The sequence below is a fragment of the Syngnathus scovelli genome, chromosome 4 (assembly GCF_024217435.2).
Source record: "Syngnathus scovelli strain Florida chromosome 4, RoL_Ssco_1.2, whole genome shotgun sequence".
NCBI classification, from domain to species: Eukaryota; Metazoa; Chordata; class Actinopteri; order Syngnathiformes; family Syngnathidae; genus Syngnathus; species Syngnathus scovelli.
The window spans coordinates 8,109,807-8,132,388 of NC_090850.1; the positions used below are offsets into that span (position 1 = coordinate 8,109,807).

At 39.9% G+C, this 22,582-nt stretch overlaps 1 protein-coding gene and 1 long non-coding RNA gene across 8 annotated transcripts in view; one reads left to right on the top strand and one right to left on the bottom strand.

Moving 5' to 3' along the window:
* Positions 1 to 2,338: 2,338 nt before the first annotated feature.
* Positions 2,339 to 22,582, bottom strand: part of LOC125967064 (C-myc promoter-binding protein) — a 41,194-nt gene continuing 20,950 nt past the window's right edge. For 2 of the 7 annotated variants that reach the window (XM_049717752.2, XM_049717758.2), the window contains 26 exons: positions 22,369 to 22,544; positions 21,856 to 21,956; positions 21,441 to 21,656; positions 20,942 to 21,087; positions 20,634 to 20,672; positions 19,820 to 19,953; positions 19,609 to 19,741; positions 19,261 to 19,467; positions 19,016 to 19,144; positions 18,535 to 18,676; positions 18,204 to 18,332; positions 17,851 to 17,934; positions 17,177 to 17,293; positions 16,914 to 17,063; positions 15,480 to 16,639; positions 14,691 to 14,910; positions 14,102 to 14,184; positions 11,882 to 12,057; positions 11,597 to 11,764; positions 11,310 to 11,481; positions 10,516 to 10,770; positions 10,336 to 10,453; positions 8,467 to 8,493; positions 7,825 to 7,987; positions 6,746 to 6,810; positions 2,339 to 6,373 (listed from right to left, as the gene is read on the bottom strand). In XM_049717752.2, the coding sequence (XP_049573709.1) occupies positions 6,237 to 6,373; positions 6,746 to 6,810; positions 7,825 to 7,987; positions 8,467 to 8,493; positions 10,336 to 10,453; positions 10,516 to 10,770; positions 11,310 to 11,481; positions 11,597 to 11,764; positions 11,882 to 12,057; positions 14,102 to 14,184; positions 14,691 to 14,910; positions 15,480 to 16,639; positions 16,914 to 17,063; positions 17,177 to 17,293; positions 17,851 to 17,934; positions 18,204 to 18,332; positions 18,535 to 18,676; positions 19,016 to 19,144; positions 19,261 to 19,467; positions 19,609 to 19,741; positions 19,820 to 19,953; positions 20,634 to 20,672; positions 20,942 to 21,087; positions 21,441 to 21,656; positions 21,856 to 21,956; positions 22,369 to 22,544 (4,647 nt within the window). In that variant the 3' untranslated portion in view covers positions 2,339 to 6,236. The remainder of the gene's footprint in view (positions 6,374 to 6,745; positions 6,811 to 7,824; positions 7,988 to 8,466; positions 8,494 to 10,335; positions 10,454 to 10,515; positions 10,771 to 11,309; positions 11,482 to 11,596; positions 11,765 to 11,881; positions 12,058 to 14,101; positions 14,185 to 14,690; positions 14,911 to 15,479; positions 16,640 to 16,913; positions 17,064 to 17,176; positions 17,294 to 17,850; positions 17,935 to 18,203; positions 18,333 to 18,534; positions 18,677 to 19,015; positions 19,145 to 19,260; positions 19,468 to 19,608; positions 19,742 to 19,819; positions 19,954 to 20,633; positions 20,673 to 20,941; positions 21,088 to 21,440; positions 21,657 to 21,855; positions 21,957 to 22,368; positions 22,545 to 22,582) is intronic. The other 5 variants (XM_049717753.2, XM_049717755.2, XM_049717757.2 and 2 more) reach the window with 5 other exon arrangements.
* LOC125967107 (uncharacterized) lies at positions 7,906 to 22,573 on the top strand. Its single transcript, XR_007480660.1, has 3 exons — positions 7,906 to 8,009; positions 10,350 to 10,496; positions 19,851 to 22,573. It is a non-coding gene; the product is annotated as an uncharacterized lncRNA (long non-coding RNA).

Sequence of the window (22,582 nt, forward strand, 5' to 3'; positions counted from 1 at the left end):
CTCAAAAGCAAACAGTCAGGTTTCTTGCTAAAATACAAAAATCGCAAATTGTCTTCAATTTCACAAAGATTTGTCAATAATTTGTCTTTAAATGTGAGCAGGTATGAGATGATAGCCTTCCATGGGTCTTTTTTCAAAGTCAAATGTGGGTATGATCCTGCTTATACATTATACACAGAATGCACCAAAATCTTCCCCCCCCCTCCCCCCCATTCATTGAGAAGCTAGAATGGATTAATACCATTTGTGTTGACGTCTCGTATTCAAGGTACCACTGAACAATGAAAGTAAAACTGCCACACAATTTGTGCATTGATTGTTCAAATATTCAACAATTCCGAGGGGGTAGTTACAAGACTAAAAACCAACCAAAACCAACCTTTGAAACACTAAAGCCCTTTTCACGCCGCACCGAGCAGCGTTCTGTTGTCAAACCCATTCATTGTTTATGCGAGGCGGGGACCGCGGAATGGAGTGTTGCTGGAGTGTTGCTGGGCGTCGCGGTGCACCAAGAGGATTTCTCTTGTGGCAGCAAAGTGCCCAGAAAATGATTTATTTTTTGGTTTGCCCTAAAGTGAAGAACTTTTTTTTTCTTAAGTGAAAATTGCACATAATCCAATTTATTCCAATACCCAACGTTATTAAGGCATTCACCTAGTGCAGGGGTGTCAAACTCATTTTTGTCGCGGGCCGCATCATAGCCATAGTTTCCTTTGGCGGGCCAATATGATTGTAAACTGATACACAGTATAGACGACACAACAAACTAACGAATGAGTAGTTTTGATATCAGACTAATAAAAATGCATCAAATATTTTAAAAAGATTGCTAGCAATATCTCTATTTTTTTAATTGAGGACAATTTGTACTCGATGCACAATTTGTCTTGGCGGGCCACATCAAATGATGTGGTGGGCCATATCTGGCCCCCAGGCCTTGAGTTTGACACCGATGACCTAGTGAGTATTCTCCGGTGATTTAATGCAAGCAAAAAAAAATAAAAAATAAAAACTGCTCCACAAAATCATAAAGTTGTACCTCCACTGAAGTTGTTGATTCACAAAACTGCTCTGCAAAGAAAAATATTTTAGCCTTGAACCACTATCAATGAGTCTGCCCGTGGGGTGGAGACGCATCATTCCCGCCCTGTCAAGCAGTGTCCCACCTTGTCCCTCAGAAACATACCCCTTGGGCTGATCAGCAGGTGGTCACCCTAGTTATTTTGGCGAACTTATTGACAAGTAACAGCTTGGTTAAACTAAGTACCCACTGAGCTATTAGATTTTCTCTGCTGCTCGTGTCCTCCCTCTTAAAATGGGCAGTTAAGGCTTTTTTGTAACTGAACAATACATCTTAAGGTGCAATCTACATCTTTTTAATATGTACGTATATCCATGGGTCTAACCAGCGGTTAGGCATTTGGTTTTTATTTCCTAGTAGGTTTCCATATATAGGTACATTGGAAACCGGAAATTTTGCATTACTGCATGACTCCTTCACGCTGAGCAAGTGCGGTTGAAAAGGGCTTAACATAACAGTGAGAGTGTAGTCAACGCCTATACACACGTGGACAAAATTGTTGTTACCCCTTAGTTGATGAAAGAAAAAGTAAAGTAACAATTCTGTGAAAATTAACCAATGAAAGTCAGGCATTGTTTTTAAACCATACTTCAACAGTTTAAAAAAGGAACTCATGAAACAGGTCTGGACAAAAATGATGGTACCCCTGAAAATGGTATGACCAAAGGGACATGTTAAATCAAGGTTTTCACTAATTACAACACTGGTGTCAACTACAATCAGTCAGTGGGCCTATATATCAGGCTACCGGTAATCACTGTGCTGTTGGGTGACATGGTATGTACGACAGTCATCATGTATCCTTTTTTTCAGATTCAAGTTATTTCTGTGACCATTCTGGGGTTTTATTTGATTAATTGAGGGGTACTAACAATATTGTCCACATACAGCATTGTTAGAGTTGACAGCCTAAAGGTATTGTGCTTCTGTATATAACTTGTGCCAGATGTTGGCTGTGTGGGAATACAGATGTAGTTTTGTTGATAGAAGCTCACAGTTTTGCAGAAAATTGATTTTTGTGTCATATGGTGTCTAAAGTATGGTGTCATATTGTCTCGTTAAACAGTTGATGAACTGAAATGGATGCAAATAGAAAGAAAACAATTTTTCATTTAAAACATTCTGCAATAAAAATATTTTTAACAGCCTCATCTTTTTTAACTTGTTGTCTTGAACAAATATGGAGATAAAAATACATATATATATTTAAAATGTTTTTAGTCTGATGTTTAGAAAAAGAGGGGAGGTGGACAAATGTGAGATTATATGACTTTATTTAAATCCAAAGAGCCCTGAATGCGTGGTCCTTCACAGAACCATCACCACACTCGGCACAAGTGTGAATAACTCTTACTTATACATACTGTATATATATGTTTTTCAAACAAAACATCAAAATGTAGCTTGTCGAGTCATTCCTTTATACATTTTCCATTTTACAGATGAACAATGTCAGCTTTCGCAAACTGTTGCCATCACTGAGCTAGTTCAAGTTAAAATCAGCCCACTTTTTTATGGGCAAAAGTGCAGCACTTTAAACAATTGTTCTTCCATGTCATAAAAGTGGTTGACTTTCATAAGACCTTCTCTTGACATGAGGGCTTCCTTCAACCACCATAACACTAAAGACATAAGAAGTTACTTCCATTATGCAAGACTTTTCAGCTACTTATAATTCATATTGCCAGACTTTAACCGAATGAGAGTCATTTGGTTCTCTGTGCAGTTTTAGGACCACTGGTGGTGGCTCACTGGTGCATTTTTTTTTTAATTCAGTCATTCCCTTTTTAAAATATATTTTAGATGGATATGCACATGGGTGTGAAACACTATATACAAAGTCTTGACCAGCTTGGCCTGTTGCTCCAATGTGTCAGCTCATTCACCCTTTCACAGACTAAAAACACATCAACAACATGGAAAGTTCAATCTGATGATTATTAATGGATATGATAGAAGTCAGCCCCAAACCAACATACCGGTACCATATGTGCTGCAAAATTTGACAGCTACCAATATATAACACTGTTATGGTGATTACAAATATTTTAGTATTTTTGCTTTCTCATTTCTTTAGCTTTGAAAAAGCTACAGTTTTAGAAAAGTTAAAGTAGGTAACTCACAACAGAGAAGTTACCTTGGGGCAATTTCATTTAATAGGCCAGATGTGGGAATTCACAGTTTTATTCCTGTAAATGTACTTGTTCCGAGTATTAAGTATTAAATCAGCAAATTGTATTTGTTTTGCAAATACAATCAAAAGTCAGAGTTAATTATCCAAGATCTTGCTAGGAGTGTAAAACAGTCGGTATATTTCTAAGCAGCAAAACAATATGGCATTTTTACTGCCTGCTCTATTTTGCCCCATCTAATATGGCAATGGCATTTGTGGATATACTGCAGTTCTTGGGTGTCATGTCATATACTATTGGCTTGCACATGTCAATCAATGTGTGCAAATTGCACCGCCGTGCATCAACGCAGGCAAAATGAGAGGCCATTGGGACAAATTCTGGAACTTTTGAGTGATTGAGAAGGCTGACTTCAGGCCATTCACAAGGAGTCATGCCATATCACCTATGACTACATTTTTTTCATCTCTGCAATTAAGCACCTGATATTGGGGATATTGTCAATCAGAACCTTCTAGTCTACACACGGCTGTAATGTGCTAATTTAAAAAAAAATCTAAAGATTTCTTTCATCTGTTTGTTGTCTCTGTTTGCTGCTCTACATATAGTATGTTAGCATTTCTAAAAACAATTCTATAAATAAAATGGAGTGATAAGATCTTTCTTGAAATTATGCAGTAAACTAAATTCATTCATAAAACAACTTAAAATAGCAATTCATTATTAGGCCCTAAAATCTCTTTTTTATCCGTTCCTCTTGTGCAGTTACCTTGTCGTGGTGGGGAACCTTGCGTGTTTCTGTGACCCGGATAGCTATACCGACGGGGGCTCTGCCGCCAGCAAGTTCAACCATGTCGGGCAGGTATTCCAGGTAGAGTCCAGACAAAAAACAGCACCTGGTCCTCCAGGTTGGGGGTGGGGGCCAACAACCCCACCCCGTAAAAAGACACTACCGTTACGGAAACTTCTAAAAACTATACTACAATGGACCTCACAGTAGGCTCTAGCCAACCTATTGGCAGTATGACCGCCCCTGATGAAAGCCTTCAAATTGGGAAGTCAGGAGCACGCGAGGCACCTTACAGGGACCCAAAACTACGATCCGCCTGGGTGCATGGAATGTCCGTACCATGTTCGACACATCCAAAACAGCTCAGGTCACGAGTGAAATGAGAAGAAACAGGTTGGACATCCTGGGAATATGTGAATGCTGATAGACCGGTTCTGGACACCAGGGGATGAGCGATGGCACAGTTATCCTGCACTCTGGGCACTCTGATCAACACATGCGTGCCGTGGCCCTCATAGTCTTAAAGGAGAAGGTCAACACCTTGCTGGACTGGGAACCCCTTGGCGACAGGCTGATCAGAGCCCACTTCAACTCCATGCACTGTAAGCTCGCCATCATTCAATGCTATGCACCAACCAATGAAGCGAAGGCCGAGGAAAAAGATCAGTGGTATGAGAAGCTACAACAGTCTCTGAAGTTCCCCTGTATGACACGCTAGTGACCATGGGTGACATCAACACCAAGGTGGGAGCTGAGATGTGAGAGAACTATGGGGAAGCACGGGTGCGGTGTGATGAACGACAATGGCGAGCATCTTGTTGACCTCTGCATGACCAACAACTGTGTCATGGTACCATCTTTCCACACAAAACTATCCATAAACTCACATGGAAAACACCTGACGGTTCCACCAACAACCAGACCGATCACATCTTGATCAACGTAAAGTGCCAAAGGTCTCTCCAACATGTTTGAGTTTATCGTGGCGCAGATGTCAACAGTGACCACTGGCTTTTAACAGCCATTATTAAGCTGAAACTAAGGACAGCGCAAAAGCGGAGTCAACGTAGGAAACATCTTGATGTAGCCAAACTAAGATGCCCTAAGCTCAACAAAACGTTCTGCCTGGAACTGAAGAAGCGTTTCAGTGCTCTCGCCAAACCTGCAGACGAAGAGTTGGACACCCAAGGCAAGTGGGAGAACATCAAAAAGTCTTACGTAGGGGCAGCCACCAAAGTCTTGGGTTATAAAAAGAGAGGGAACAAAGAATGGTTAACACCTGGCAAAGAATTGAAGAAAGAACAAAATCTGCATAGACCAGATTTTCTCTCTGAGGAACATTATCGAACAGTGTGTAGAATGGAACACTCTGCACATCAACTTCATCGACTTTCATAAAGCCTTTGACAGCCTACACCGTTGACACCCTATGGAAGAGCATTAGGGCCTTTGGAGTTTCTCCAAAACTGATCACTCTCATAGGAATATTCTACCATCACTTTGAATGCAGCGTCATTGTGAGCTATCTACATGGTTCACTGTGAAGTCAGGTGTGCGGCAAGGTTGTACTATTTCCCCCACTCTCTTCCTGATTGCCATAGACTGGGTCATGCGGAATACAACTGACAGACCCAGGTGTATTCAGTGGACTTTGTTCTCTCAACTTGAAGATCTAGACTTGGCCGATGATCTTGCTGTCATTGTACCAAAGCACATCTATCTGCAGGAGAAAACTGACAGATTGAACAAATTTGCCCAACAGGTAGGGCTGAACATAACTGCGTCCAAAACCCAAGTGATGTGCATTAATCCCACTCCAGATGTATCAATCAACCAAAGTTACAAAAGGTAAACAAATTGTTATTTTGGGTGCTCAGATCAGAATTGTGGCTGAGTGGTCATTTCTATTCAAGTCACATTCCCATTAATATGTCAGAAACTAACTGTAACACACCTACAACCACAGTAGAATCAACAGATGACTTTAGAATAAATACATCTGACTTTGTATAAATAGAATTCATTTGAAAATATCATTCCTTTTAGATTTGCATGCCATGTTTTCATGAAAAATATTGCCTTGAAAAATACTCTTCTGGTGCGTAGTAACAGTCTTTCTTTGAGGAGGCTCAGTGGAGATGATCCCTGTACAAATGAGAGGATGGCTACATGGTGAATATTTTTTTTATTCACAAACAGGACGGCAGGTTTCCTGAGCTCATCTTGATGACCTTTAGAGGTAAGGTTCGCCAAACGTCCTACGACACTCCATGACGCCCGTGCTGGGGGGGCGGTCGCAGTTGCGCGTGAGCTTCACCAGGCTTGGTGACAGGCGGTCGTACGCCAGCTTGTATTCTCGATCGAAGGCGTCTGCGTAAAGAGCACCATGTACCCGAGTTATTCCATGAAGTCCCTTTTGGAACTTTCCCACCACTCAATTCTCCTGATGAACCAGTCTACCTGTTTAGTACATCAAGTAGTGAAAGCATGCAGACCTGATACCCAGTTGCAAGCACAATTTAGAGAAACGTAAGACTTCAAGTCTTGACACTAAGTCTTAAACCTGAAGATGATTTGGAGTGGACAGGAAACGTTTTTAGCTATTTTGTAAACTGGATTTTACTTTTCCTGGCAGGTTGCTTGTCTAGTGTAGTAGTGCCAGTTCAGATACAGAAGTCACAGACTGAAATTGTACACCAAAAACATTTTGCATTTTCTTTCAAACACAAACTATGTACTGACCGATATCAATGTTGTCTTTACCCAGAGCCACCAGGGACAGGAAGAGGAGGTCTCTGTACAAACTCCTAAGGAGGAAAAAATCAAAGGGCAGGTCAACTTCCAAATTTTCTTAACAATACTGTGTTGAATATGACTTAAGCAGCAAACTCCACACATTTTTATCTATCTCAGGGGGCAGTTATTTTGCCACTTGCTGTCGGCTGAAAATTGATCAGTTTCCAGGTCTCAGTTCACAACCAATCACGGCTCAGCTTAAAAAAACTGATGATTGGTTGTGATGTGAGACCTGGCAACTGTGATGTAATTTTCAGTCGACAGCATGTGGCAAAATGGCCACCTTCTGAGATAAAAAAGAAAATAGGTGAACTTTACCTTTCATACTCGACAAACAAAACATTAAACAGAACACTGGCTTTCAAAGAGTTGGGCAGAACAGAACATATCACAAAGAAAAATTTGGGGCTGACTTCCTCTTTAAGGTCAACAAGCAACAGTCAACTGGTTGAGCATGTTTTAGTGCGACAGCGTGTGGTATTTAATGACATCTAGTGGTGAACTAGTAGAAAGCAGGGTTACACTTGGCAAGCTTACAACAATGTCTTCAGCAGAGGTGCAAACAAAATTTCATTACAAATGACTTCTAGTGTTCCCATAAGTGTATTGCATTTGTTTATAGTCAGTGATCCAGCAAATATGCAATTCGCTATGTTTGTCCCTTTCAGGAATCCTTGGCAGAATGGCAAGACGACATGTCTTGCTGCACGTTGAGGCGCGACCCATATAATTACAGATGACTAGACCTTCCTTTACGTTAAAAAAATGTACATTGATGTGATAGAACATTTCTTTGCTGAAATTGATAGTGGGTTTTTAAAATGAGGTTTAATTTGAGGATATTTACACCCAAATCAGGGGAACAGTTGAGGAAGTACAAGTTTACATATATGCCTCCCGCTTTTCAAGGGACCAAAAGTAAAGGGATAATTGGCTGAACCCCGCAAAATATGGAAGGCTAATGAATTGTACGGTGGCGTTTATTTGCATCGGTGTAGTCCAAATATAACCATTTCGAGACTAACCTTTGCCTTTTGAGACCGAGAGTGTGGTTCTGTAGCTCAAGTAGATGAGTCATTGGCCGGCTGACATCATTCCTCTGGATGCTCTTTACCACACTGTGCAGCAGCTCCTCCGTGAACACCTTCTCCTCTTTTGGAACGGTTCGGGACACAGCGTAGCCCACATCTACCAAACCACACACAAGCAGGTAAGTGCCCATTTCTTTCTTAATCATAGATTTATGTTGGGACCGTTTGTTTTTGTGACATTTTGTGAAAATATCCGTAGTTAACCACAGTGTGCTGCTACCTACGTCAGTTTAAATAAAGACAATAGTGGCACAACTGCTGGTAGTAGTTACGATACGGAATCAGTTTTAGTCTGCAAGTTTAGTATTTCTTTGATTTTTTTGATTGAAATTTGAATGTCCGTTTAAGTAAACATTCACAGAACTAACACCCACAATCAAATCAAGTGCAGGGATGTACTGTCGTTGGTACAGACGCCCACATACACGTCGGGTAATTTCACTCACGAAAACAAAACCCATGAAAAGTAAAAAATGACTTTTCACAGACACAGATGTGACCACAGCGAGCACACATAAGAGAGCAAAGACAACCCAAGAAATACGTAGGAGTCTACAGCCAGATGACAACACTCACTTTCTAACAACAGAGTACATTTAAGCCCTGAAAAACAGAAAGCAGACAAAGCCTGTTAGCAAAAGAAGACAACTAGCTTGACCAGCAGCACGTTCTGTATAAAATCTTCAAAACAGAGCCCATGGCGGCGCTCTATTTACGACTGTCAGTCAAATAACAGGAAATGCAGATTAAAAAAAAACGTTGAAACAGAGTCATCGCATATGGACACTTGGGTTTTGTGAAAACTTGATTCATGAAGTAACTACATTTTATATGTTTCATTTTGAAAACTGAAAAATATGAATACTGAGGAAGCAAAATGTTAAATATATAGTACACCCTAAAACTATTACTTTGCTGAAGCGCCTTTTGCAATAATTACAAAATTCAATCAATTTGGGTGGTAGCTTGTTCAGGTTTTGACTGAATACTTACCAACTCTTCTTTGCAAGCTAAATGTGGTCTTCTGATTTATGAGTGGATGACTGACAGTTTTTATGCCTAAACTGAATCGTATTTTGATAATACAGTAACACCTCGCTACATCGCAGTTAATTTATCGCGGCTTCAGTACATCGCGGATACCCCCCCAAAAAAATAAAAATTACAAAATAAAAGTTCTAAATTGAGGAATTATGGCACGAAAGTTGCCCGCATGCCAGCAGAAGGCAGGGAGTGCCAACACAATTGCAGTACGTACACTTGTACCTTGTTATAAAAAAAGTTGTTATATAATAAGAGTTCTAAAAACATATTTACAGTACTGTACCTTGTTATGAATTTTTTTTAGAATAAGAGTTCCAAAAACATGTTTACAGCATGTACACTTATACCTTGTTAGAAAAAAGTTGTTATAATAAAAGAGTATTAAAAACATATTTACATTATGTATACTTTAGCTACATATATATATATATATATGTTACACACACACACATCATATTTATATTATTTATACATTGATATTATTTATACATTATTTTCTGTATGTTATTTATACTATTAATATCGTATTTACATGTTTGAAACTATTATTTACTTGTTCTAACGATAACATGTGCACTTATATGGTTTAATATACATTAAATATACATTTATTGACACACCAAAAAATTTATGTATGTTAAAAATGAGAGGGTGACACTACTTTGCGGATTTTCACTTATCGCGGGTGGTCTTGGAACCAATTATCGGGATAAACGAGGGGTTGTTATATAATAAGAGTTCTAAAAACATATTTACAGTACTGTACCTTGTTATGAATTTTTTTTAGAATAAGAGTTCCAAAAACATGTTTACAGCATGTACACTTATACCTTGTTAGAAAAAAGTTGTTATAATAAAAGAGTATTAAAAACATATTTACATTATGTATACTTTAGCTACATATATATATATGTTACATACACACATCATATTTATATTATTTATACATTGATATTATTTATACATTATCTTCTGTATGTTATTTATACTATTAATATCGTATTTACATGTTTGAAACTATTATTTACTTGTTCTAACGATAACATGTGCACTTATATGGTTTAATATACATTTATTGACACACCAAAAAATTTATGTATGTTAAAAATGAGAGGGTGACACTACTTTGCGGATTTTCACTTATCGCGGGTGGTCTTGGAACCAATTATCGCGATAAACGAGGGATTACTGTACTGCGATTCTCTCCACATTCACATTTTATCGCATCATGGCCTGCTTTGAGAAGTATTAGAATGCCTTACACATTATATTGACAAATGTTTTTTCTGACAAAATGGTTTCAGTTGTTTCTTGTTTAAGCTGTTATATGATTTCTTTGATTTGGATATAACCTGTCTGCCAAAGACCAAATGTCCACTCCAGTAAAGAAGTATGACTTACTGTACGTGTTCCAGAGAATGTAAAAAGGCTGTACGGGGTCCTGCTGCAGCTTCAAGTTATCCCACAGTATCTGGATCAACACATGTTTACTGTCCTCTAACATCCACTGACGAGGGACCTGAAGAAAGAAGAGAACTTAACTTCTTGTCTTGGCTTTCCTTGTGAGTATGTGTTTCTTACCTGGGACCCCTTATTGCAGTGTTCGGAGGTGAGAATGAGTCCTGGCAGGTTGCTGGGCAAGTCCAGCCGCCTAAAGTACCACACAAGGTTCCAAAAGATGATAGGATGATGGTCCACCATGTCAGCCTCTGTAATCACTTGGTCACCCTCATTCTCCAGAAGGCTCTCCAACTCCTTCCACAGCACCAGTGGGCTCAAGTAGGGAACCGTCACTGGCTCAGGGTTATGGAGACGCCAGTCCATACTCAAAGGGTCCTGGACATAAATGATAGAGATACAATTTTTGGTGGCTCCACTAATATTTCTCACAACAGTGAAGGACCAGATTAGCCTTAGAGGTTTGTGGCTGAGCCTTTGAAAAATGTCAGAAGTGATGTGGGAGGAAGCCAGGTCAATAGAGCGAAAACCCATGCAAGTACGAGGAGAACATGCAAAGAACTGAGGTAGGACCACACCGATACAAACCCAAGTAGCACTACAAAGTTAATGAGTATTACTTTATCCAATATCCTGTCTACTTAATTCAGACTCAAACGTTTCAATAATGTGAAAAATCTATGCAATTGATAGTGACATACTGTATGAGGTAAGCACTTTTGTAATAGTTAATGACCGTCATATTTTTTTTTTTTTCACAATGTGAAAAATGCAGAAACCCTGACAATGACATGGACCAAGTTTATTTGTCTCAAGACTAGTTTTCATTATGACCTAAGATCAATAAAATAAGAGTACAAATGGTAGGGGCTAAAATAAATTTGACAATACTCTGGTATCAATGGCATGGGACATACAGTGGTCTCGTTCAGGCGGCTGGGTAAACTGCCAGAGATCGGCAAGAAATGGTTGCATTGGGATGTTTCCTCTCCAGGAGCGAAGGCACTGACGCTTCGGGCCATTGCCATTCCAGAACAAAGGCGCCACTCAGAGGGGATGTATAGACCGTGAGATCTGGTTGATAGAGTTCTGTGGAGAAATAACCTCCTTCCAATCAAAACTGCACCATACTGAAGACACACGGTAAAACAAACATACATAAGCAAGTCAAATGTTATGGCGCAATATTGTAACATCTTTGTACCTTGATTTTGCGGAACAGTCATGAATAGATATTACAGGGGAGGGTGGAGAGATAGCAGTGTTGGGACAAGGGGTGGACAATGTGGATGTCCCTGTGTCAAAGCCTGTTGAGGCAGAATATGAAGAGCACATCGCCTCATCCATTGATGCGCTTTCCTTTAAGAACATCCTAACAACAAAAGAACACAGTGATCAAATCACATTGACGAATGTAACATGCCTTGTCATATTATTACAATTGAAGTAATGGCATCCAGATTTACAGTGTAGAAATCTGTCGAATTACCTGCCGGGTCCTCTCGTGTCCCTAATCTCCACGTTTAGAAAAGGCAGGAAGAGGTTTCCACAGAAGGGGCAGATGGTGTTTAGATTGGAGTCATCAGCTGTCCAACCAGCCATGATTTCCTCATCGTAGACCAGACAGTCGCAGGTTTTACAGCGTGAACAGCTTGAGATTAACAGCTGGAAAAAGCAAAAATGTGAAAACAATTAGCAAAAAAATATAGATACATTTATATGACTGAAAAACCAGCATCATTCTACTTACCGTAATTTCCGGACTATAAATTGCCTTTTTTTTTTCACAGTTTGGGTGGGGGGGCGACTTATACTCAGGAGCGACTTATATATGTTTTTTTTCACAAATTTTTACTTGCTCATTAAGACATCACTTACTTACAAGTATAGTTGACCACTTCCCATGTTATTTTTAGTATAGTTGATCACTTCACATGCTTTTATATCTTTATCTTGAACATATTCAAAACATAAAAAATAGAGAAAACATCAAATAAAGCAATTAACACTTTAAAGCACCATATCCAAGTCAACTGTCTGCTGTATGTACACTTGCTCCATTTTTGCTCCTCTTATATTTATCATTATTATTTATTATTATTTGTTTATTTATCATTTATTCAACACTCTTATTTATTCATTGTTTGTGTTGCTTGTATGCATCTCACCGAGGGATAGTGGGAACGTAATTTCAATCTCTTTGTGTGTCTTGGTATATGAAAAAAAAAAAAAAAAAAAAAAAAAAAAAAATCGACAATAAAGCAGACTTTGACTATGATAAAACAACCAAATAAACAAAACAAAAAACTACATCTGAAAAAAATTATATTTTCAGACGAAACTGGATGAGGGCGCTCTAAATTTCACCGTTGGCCGTGACTCATCAACTGGGTGGGCTTAAGAAAAATGGCACCAAAAAGAAACCCATATTTTGCAGGTTACAAACTTCAAGTTGTAAAATATGCAGCTGAAAACGGTAATCGAGCAGCAGAAAGAAAGTTTGGAGAACCGTGATGTACCAAGGGATTACTATTTCAAGTGACGTCAGTGGCGCGGCGGTTGTTTACATAAAGGACAAACGTACCCACGTAAGGACTACCGGCATCATTAGCGGTGATCATTTCTAAGTGGCACGGAGGACAAAGAGTTTGAAGGAATTAAGGATTTGAAGTTACATAGAAGGTTTGAAAAACTATTATGGCTTTTATGCACGCCCGGTCCTACTCTACTGAGTCGGGGGCCGGCGCTCGGCCGAGTGGCTGTCCGCGAACGGTGCATGGGGCTCGGACATGGCCATTACGCACGCCCGGTCCTATGCCATGGAGCTCTCGTGTTTGGAAGTCCACGGATGGTTTGATAATATTATTGCTTATATTATAGTTATTTGAAATATAATTTATCTATCGTTATATGAGCCTGTGGAATATTTTGAAGTGCAAGCGCCCTCAGCCGTGCGCACCCATTGTTGACAAAGAACGATCAATGGCTTTAATGAATTGGAGTGACACCGATGGTTTTATAAACATGTTATTTATGTAATAGTTGTCCTAAATCACTCTATATGTTACGTCAGGCCCATTCTCAGCTCTTCGTTTGTGTTTGTCACGTTAGGATACCTATCGTTTACCCTGTTGCTATCGTATCGAACAATCGATGAATTTAATGAATTGGAGTGACACCGATGGTTTTATAAACATGTTATTCATGTAATAGTTGTCCTTAATCACTCTATATGTTACGTCAAGCCCGTTCTCAGCTCTTTGTTTGTGTTTGTCACATTAGCATACCTATCGTTTAGCCTGTTGTTGCTATCGTTTAGCCTGTTGTTGCTCGTTCATGACTGTTTTTGGTGTGGGATTTTGTAGAATAAATTGCCCCCCAAAATGTGATTTATACTCCGGAGCGACTTATATATGTTTTTTTTTCACTTTTTGGGGCATTTTATGGCTGGTGCGACTTATACTCCGGAGCGACTTATAGTCCGGAAAATACGGTAATAAAAAGAATGCAAATAAATTACTCCACAGAAAATGAAAGTCTGCAGTTAACACAAAAACAGTACATCAGCCAAGTTTTTCTATGAAGTGTTTCTATGAAGTTCTATGAAGATTTCACAAAAACTCAAAATAATAGCTCTGTCATTAAATTTATTTTTAAAAACAACAACAATTTTGTTGAGTATTTAAACAGGTGAGTTAAGAGTTTTCACCTCCATTGCGTAGTTATTGAAGATGCTGGTGTCGCTGGTGTAGCGCGAGGAACCCACATCTGACAAAGGAGGTGAGAGGTCACCTGGTAAGATTATGAATGCTCGTAAGAGTATGTGATGGTAATACATAAACTTCATGTATCGCCGGCATCGGGCAGAATCAGAGTAGCTCCAAAATCATCACTTTTCAGGAGACCCTCAAAATAGCAAGTGTGTCCATAATTTGCAAGAGTGACCAATAGTAAAACATTTTGGAAAAAAATAATTTCACAAAAAAATGACAAACGTTTTCTGCCTAACACCAGCGATATATTACAGATTACTATGGATACAAAGCACACTGATACATCAAATTGGTAAATTTCAAGCAAAATTGAGGGTCTTTTCTGGAAGATAAAGGCTGTTCTCAGCATTTAAGAAATGGAGTGGCAGTGGACAGTCGTCGGGCATCACACACAGATCCCCAGGCAATATTTTAAAGAAACTCCAGGCATCAGGCAAGCAAGCTTTCCCTGTCAGATCTAATTTCACAAATTTTCAAGTGCCAGTAAATATGATCAAATGTATCAATTAATACATAAGGATTTACCAGGAAGCAGAGTTGTTGGTCTTTTGAGGCTTGATGATGCAGTGGGACTGTTTAGTCTGCTGTGGAAAGGGCTCCTTCCAGATCCCTTTGGGCCAAGAGGCCCATTCTTTTGTGGGGAAACCATATAGCTCCTTGACTCTCTTTTGTGCTCCTCATCTTGAACAGGGAAGCAATCGGGATCCTCAACATCGAGTGAGCAAACACTGAGACGGTGTGTGTCCTGCATGAGCACAGATTGGAACATTAATGCCCAAACAGCAAACAAGTCACGCTAAGACAGTGGATGAGAGCTCACACAAAGACACTTAACTGAATCACGCAAACATGTAACAAGTTTAGAAGCAGGAACTCCAGCAATTCAGCACACACCATTAGCTCTATTAGACATTAAAACACATAATACATGCATGTATCATAGTTAGTTTTAGTTAGGTTATAAGTACCTAGAAGCACTGTCTCTTCAAATAGTAAAAATACTTGCCCACTTCATGGGAGAGTTAAACTTGGGCACTGCACTATTATTCGAAAATATTGCAGGTATTCAGGTTCCAGTTAACTTATTATGTAAAAAAATGGCATACGTATAAATAAGATGCATGCGATTTATTCACATTTACTGCTATTAGTCAGTCGACATTATTTTCTTGTATTAGTAGTAACTCCATAAAATTGGAACACAAAGTTGCAATGTTGATTTTTTTTTCTTCCTGTCAAAACCTTACATTGCCCTTATTTTGAGTTCATAGTATTGCTGTACATGCCTTCAAAGACGATTTTTTTGGGGTGTACCTTGGTTGGTGTGTTGTATGTAGTCAAACGTGAGTACCAACGGCTAGCCTTCTCTGCCACACCTTTCCCAGCAGAGAACACACTGGTTTTGAAAACATCCAGTGTTGGTGTCAGCAGTGTGTCAAGAGCAAAAGAGGAGGAGGATGGTGAGGGAGTGGCGACTTGCATCCTATTTGTCTGCTTCCTATAAGTCCTCGGGCTAGGACAAGGGCTAGGGGTGGTGCTAGCGCTGTGACAGGGTGGTGATGACCACAGATGCTGATGTAATATAGGCTGGGGTGGCGAGGGAGGATAGAAGGTGCGAGACCGTGGCACTGCTGTAGTCCTGAAGGGGGAGCTATGGGGTAAGCTAGCTCTTCGAGTAACACAGCGTGAAGGAGGGTGAAAGATGAGGGGGCTGGCCGGGTCCTGCAGGTCCAAGCTTGGTGTGCGACTGCTCAGTGGGCTCCCCATGTGCTTCATATAAAGCTCTATTTCCCTTGCCAAATGTCGGTTGGCAGTGGGTGTGCTGTCGTCATCTGTGCATGGATGCTCCTTTTGCTGCTCTGACTGTGAAGCTGCAGCTAGCAGGGATAAAGGGTCATAGCCAGTCTCAATGTCTGTGCGGTTCACAGTTGCACTTGATGCCATGTTGCTCATGCCACAGCAACCTGGGTTGCATTCAGCATGATTCTTATGAGAGCTGCAGGTTTTGTGAGAAGTCGTTCCAGTTCTTGTGGTAGTTTTGTCCAAATCCAAATCTTCCAAATCAAAAATAGCCTCTGTGTTATTTGTGTCTTCATCACTGGAGTCGGCTTTACAAGTTCTTGTGACAGCAGTTTCCTCGAAACCACTCAATGTCAATGACGGAGGCCTCTTGCTCTTACCAAGTTTGGTATTAGACAGAATTTTGGCATCAGCGCCAAGATGTCCTAGATGTGCAATTTTAACTGGGTCGATTTCACCCTGCCTCATACTCAAACCAAGGACGGTGGTGCTGTTACTATAGCTGTTAACTTTGTCACTACTCATACAAGGCCCGCTTACAACCCGCCAGTCAAAAGACGAGCCACAGTCGACAACTTCTTCCAGAGTACTCTTGTGTCTCCTGAGCAAGGTATTCGACTGAATCTCACCGATTTCTTCCAAAGAAGAAGTGAAGAGAAGACCTGCAACATGGCCTAAAAAAGGAAGGCAGGATATAGCTTAAAGTTTGTAGTGGGTTTCATTCTATTCATATATAGACTTTCCAATTATCTGATCAGCTATGTTGGTTCGGCCCACATTTTGTATTTTTTGCGCATTTTGTGAACAACTTTAATCTTACTTCTCTTATTGTCTATAAACCTGCAAATTTGTTTTGAGTAACAGTATTTACTTAACAGCTGACTTTAACTTAATCCCGCTTGAAACATGATGCATGAAGTGGACATTTGTGATGATGTGATGATTTACCTGTGCTTGCGGAGGTCTTAGGTCTAGATTTTGAATTGTCATATTGAGAGCTTCTTCTAACAATGCAGTGGGAATGTAAGGATGAATTCATCTCCATGTCCAGCTGAGGAAGACAGTCTTTACTTCCCTTGCCACTCTCTGTTTCTGATACTGCAAATACAGAAAACAATTGAAAATCTTACAACAGAATATGTACATGGACAAGTTATTTTACCCAAATGATACAAAATATCAGCAAACAGGAAATCAAATAGACTACTGACAAGAGCTGCAGTCACTCTCTTTCTTATCATCCTTGTCAGGAACGGAGCCCAACTGTGTGTCTCCTCTGCGAACCTCCTCTTTGGACAGCGAATCATATCCCAAATCTGATTGATCTCCTAGTTGACAGACATAAAAAGCACCATTTAATTGTGAAATAGAAGGAAATAATAAACAAACAAGCAATTAAATTACTTGATCCTAAACCTTACAATCATCGATTCCATAATAGCGTACGAAATGCTTAAGATTAAAATCACACTGTTTGATGGGAGATCCCAATTGCTTATTTCACACTACATACACTCTTCCAAAAAAATTAACTTGTAGTGGTTATGTGACGCTCCTCTTCCAACTATCTTTTGTTAATTCCTCTAACGCTGCAGTGAGGCGTGGCTCCCCTCTCTGCCTTTCGGAGAAAGTCAAAACAACCCAAAAATAACATTCGTCTAGATAACTACTTGCAATCATCAATCACAAGTCAGTTAGCGGGTGACCATGCAGGGAATACCAGAGGGACACACACAAGACTAATGTGCCACAAGAAATGACTTGGCTTGAAGGTCAGAGATCTGGGGGGATGCCAGACAAATAATATGGAAATGAAAGGGGTGAAAGATAATAAAGAGTTCAATTTAAGGAAGGAGAGATCGTCAGAAGGAAAAAATAGTTTTACCTGGATAGGGGGTGGGTTTTCTGTGCTCAGAGCGCCCCCAGCGTGAGCGGGCACTGGCGCCCATGCTGCTGCCCACATGACCGACTGCATGCAAGAAGCAACACAGGCAGGGCCAAAGTGAGGGGCAGCGTTAGCAACAGAGCATAGCAGAAATCACAGCCGCAAAACCATGAAGAGATGCGAAATGATATGAATGAAGAAAAACAGTCAAGGTGGAGAGAAATGAAGATGTGGCCAGTGGGTGAGTGAGATAGGACAAATGAGGGAGGAGAGTTGTCATTAAATTTTTTTTTAAAAATCTATCAAATAACGTCTCTGTCAGTAAAAGGTTGAGCCATCGATCTGAAGAATACCTGTACTAGATCTATCGTCAGTAGGATCGACTTTGGTGGCATCAGCGTTGTAAGGGACATGCTTGTTCAGGGTTGTGTCAGCAGCGCTATCGAGGCTGCCATGACTAACAGCATCAATATCGCTGCCATCTGTTAAAAAAATAACACAGAAGAGAAAAAGTGTTTTTATGCATCACTGCATGTTTTATTTTCAGTTAGCATGAGGATAAGCGGTGCAGATAATGTATGAATGGATTTCAACATTAACATAGGCAGAATTTAAGAAACTTTTTATGATTTTCACTAAACCACTAACCAATAACTCTGACGAATTTCCTCTCAGCAAAATTACCTGACAGCGGGCTCTGAGTAAGAGGGGCATGTTTCCGTAGTGACCGTTTAAACTGAGCCACACCCAGAACAACATTTCGCAACTTCATCCATAAGAAGTAGCCTCCTCTAGTGCTGGTTGGCCATGTGCTCTCCAACACTGCCTGAAAATAGAGGAATGTAGTTATTTTTACTTTTAATTGGTACATGGAACAAAGCAAGCTGATGTCAGATGATTTCCCTAGCCCCAGAGTTGTTGTTGTTTATGCATGTTCTATGTCTACCTTTTCGCAATGGGATCAGGGATAATAAGCCAAAAATGATAATGACAACAGTGCATCTAATAAAGAAAGTTTTGCTACACATTCTATTGTTTTAAAGTTTTACTAATACCTACATGACAATTAAGTATGGTAAAATTTGAATTAAAACTCTATATACTATATACTATCTACTCACTATAATATTAATAAACTCTAATTCTGAGGGACATATGTGGCTACCTTATTGTAGTAGCCGTATGTGATTGCATTGGGGTGGACTCCAGCTTTCTTCATCTCAAAGAGGACCCTGACAGCAAGGACAGGCTGACCATATTGTCCACAAAGCTGCATCAGCACTCTGTAGCACACCTATATAACAATGAATACAATTGTCAAGCTAAGATGACGAGCTTTTAAAAACGAGACTTGACTGAGGAGCCAACAGTTAAATTACGTTACAGTTTGGCAGTCTTGGAAAACATTACCTCATCGGGTGGCTGCAACTTTTTGGACTGCATCTTACGAAGGACATCATAGGCAGTATGAAGTGCTCGCACCTTAGAGTGGCAAGCCTTCACATATGCAGGCAGGCAGATGAACCAAAGGCCATAACAATGCCGGAGGAGGCACATAGACCATAGCTGGGGGATGGATGAGTACTTTTTGGCTATTTTTTGAGCTGATTTAATCTCCTGTGGACAAAACGGGAATCCAGGATAAAGAGATGCTATGTAGTTGAAATTTACAGTTTGAACTGTACGGTTAGATTAAGAACCATGGTACACATACAGGAACTGCCAGTAAAACTTTTTAACAGCTACTGTGATATTCACCTGCTTGCTGCGCCTAAACATGGGTGCAGGGCTGGTAGGACAGCTGTGCCTGGCATTGAGGCGGGAAGCTGGGGTCTGGAGCCCCTCGACTGGGTCAAACAGGTCAAGACTTAGTACTGGGAAGCCATCATATCTAATGAACAACATGCAAGCAGACATTATGAGACAAATCATTTTTACAAAGATAGAATTTTTCTCTCTTTTGTTCTACCTGTAGCATAGTGGATGCTCTTTGTCTTCAGGCAGAGGAGGCAACTCTGGAGGTGTGATGAAGACCGTGTGCTCACTTCGGTGGGATTCATCAGTCTCTATTAACCTGGTTTCTTCTGGCCTGTCAGCATCTCCCTGCAGAAAAGAGAGCAACATGATGGTACAATGACATTATTTCCCTTGGAGTACATCTTTTAGGTTGAAACCCCAAATACAGTGATCCGATTAGACAGATGACCTGAATATTCTGACAAATGGTAATACGTACCATGTCACATACATATTTAAAAACTGCTAGTAACTCAATTCCAGGTACTTGATGTAGTTTCCCCAAATTACCCTTTGAAATCTGTTTAGTTCCGGTTAAGCCCCTCAGTACTGTATAATGCAATTTTAAAAAATATTTCCGATTCATTTAATAATGTTTAAAAACATTAAGAGATTCCACAGCTATTCTGTTTCAATTCAATCTCGGCTTCTGTATTTTTGCTGCACCTGCCATCCCAATGTGCTTCTAAAGACAGCCTTTCACGGCAAGCCATAGGAGGAGGATCACATGAGCCACACCATGTGACTTAAGGCATAGCACAATGATGTACATTTTACAGTGCCTGCTGACAACTTTTGGTAGTTTAAAGTAAGTCAATTAGTACTGTTGCTGAAAATTAAATGGAACACAACCTCAAAATGCCATTTGGGCGAAACTGGTTTAATTATATATTTTGTGGGCTTGCTTGAATGGGCAATTAAGTGGAGGACAAGGCCGCAATATAAAGACAAAATATCCATAACAAACAAGAACAGACATACTGTACCTTCACCCCCTTTTCGGCACTCCGATCAGAGCTGTACAGCTGCTCACAAAGAGAGGCAAAAAGAATAGATAGAATAGAAAAATCAAATGAAAGTAAACAACATTAAAACAGAAGACAATTTCACGTAACACCAGACACATTACATAGTTATACTAATTATGTTATGTTGGTAGAACATAAAATAGGTTTTGTACGTGTGTGTTCAACCGTCCCCTTTAAGCGCAATATGTACATTACTGTGCGTTTCTGATCTCAAATGTCCCCATTGGGTATCATTAAAGGACCATTTTATTAATGAAGGCACTCACTTTTTCCACACAGTCATCGAAGAAGGCCAGACTGGCATCTTTGTCGCTAACAAAAGAGCATTCCTCAATAAAGCGGATGAACATCTGGGTTCTGGTCATCAACGAGTAGAATTTCTGGTGAGAGCGGTCACGGCTTCTCAAGAACCCTGAAGGGATAGATGTTAATATTTTGTTATAATTGCCACATATTGCTAACACGCTCAGGCTCAATTCAACTCTGCACAATATGTTTTATGGGTCCGAGTAAGGCTGGATTTCCAACATTTCAAGCAATCAACCTTTAATATCAACAGTTGGAGAATGTCAGGTTTAGTCTTTTGGTGCATTATTCTCAGTGTATTTGTCTAATACTGACACAGGGCATGTTTTATAGAGAAAATAGACAAGCCTGTTGATGTAATTCTGATGCAATACGAGTGTGTGTACAAGTAACGTGGTGAGGAAGGATGTCTCAGTTGTGCACTACAACTTTGTGTTCCAACTACATGATTTCCCATACCGTTCAAGTCAAAGAGTGAGCTGGCATCTGTGGCTTTCTCAGATGGTGCCTGGGTAATAGGTCGCAGGAAGGAACGGTATCCCTTTAAAATTGCTGCCATGAAGCGCAGAAAGGTTTCCTGGATCTCAAGCTCCACAGTATGGAGACTTTTTCCACAGCTTAATTCTGATAAATCACTGATGCTGAGCTCTAGCAAGCTATCAGACTGATACTGACCTGCAAACAAACATAGCTAATTACACTCCTGATATCAGAATTAAGAACAGAACAAAAAAACACTTAGAACCATAAAAGTAGGAGGATATATTAACACCATGAGCTTCTTGAGGTTTTCCTTATGTCTGATGGGAAAGCACAGTCGACAGGTAGTGTGGGGGCGGGGGCGCAATGCATATTAGTCACAATCAGTACTCACCATCAACGAGTTGCTGGTAATGATTGTTCAGCACATTCATTAGGTTTTTACAGGCTTTCTTGGGCAAGATCTTCCACGTGAGGTTTCGTTTATCTTCATTACTAGAAAACAAGACACTCTTAGTTCTGGAGGGGCTATGTACACCATGTGCGCTTCATCAGCAACTCAAATATTGCATAAAATAAACAAGAAAGCCAACTGCTATGTGAAGTCAGATAATCAGAACGCCATTGGTCGAGAAATGCTAAATGTTCACATACAAAAGTTTTAAATTGTATAACAAATATATTTGTGTACAAATATATTTGTTATACAATTTTAAAATGTTGTTAAAAATCATTTGGCAAATTTCCCAAATGAGTACACAATTAGTCTGGCAAAGCTAAATTAACTACAGAATTATCCAAACAAATTGAAGAAAATTGCTATTGTTCACTTTTTAAAGAAGATTTACTTATTCCTCTTGAACTGTATACAAATGGTGGCAAAGTAAAACGTGTAGAGTGCACTTACTGGAATATGGTGTTTGTGTCCAGGTCAACACAGTTCACATCTGGTGGAGGGTCATAAAGTTCAAAATACCGAGAGTCCACTCCTACGATAAATGGGCATGGGGCACTTAACACGTCAGCCAGTGCCAGGGGGCAAAGAGGAATATATGGGCAAGGCCAATGGAAGGGGAAGATCATCTGAAAGACATTAAATATTTCAATCCAAACTTGTCAAA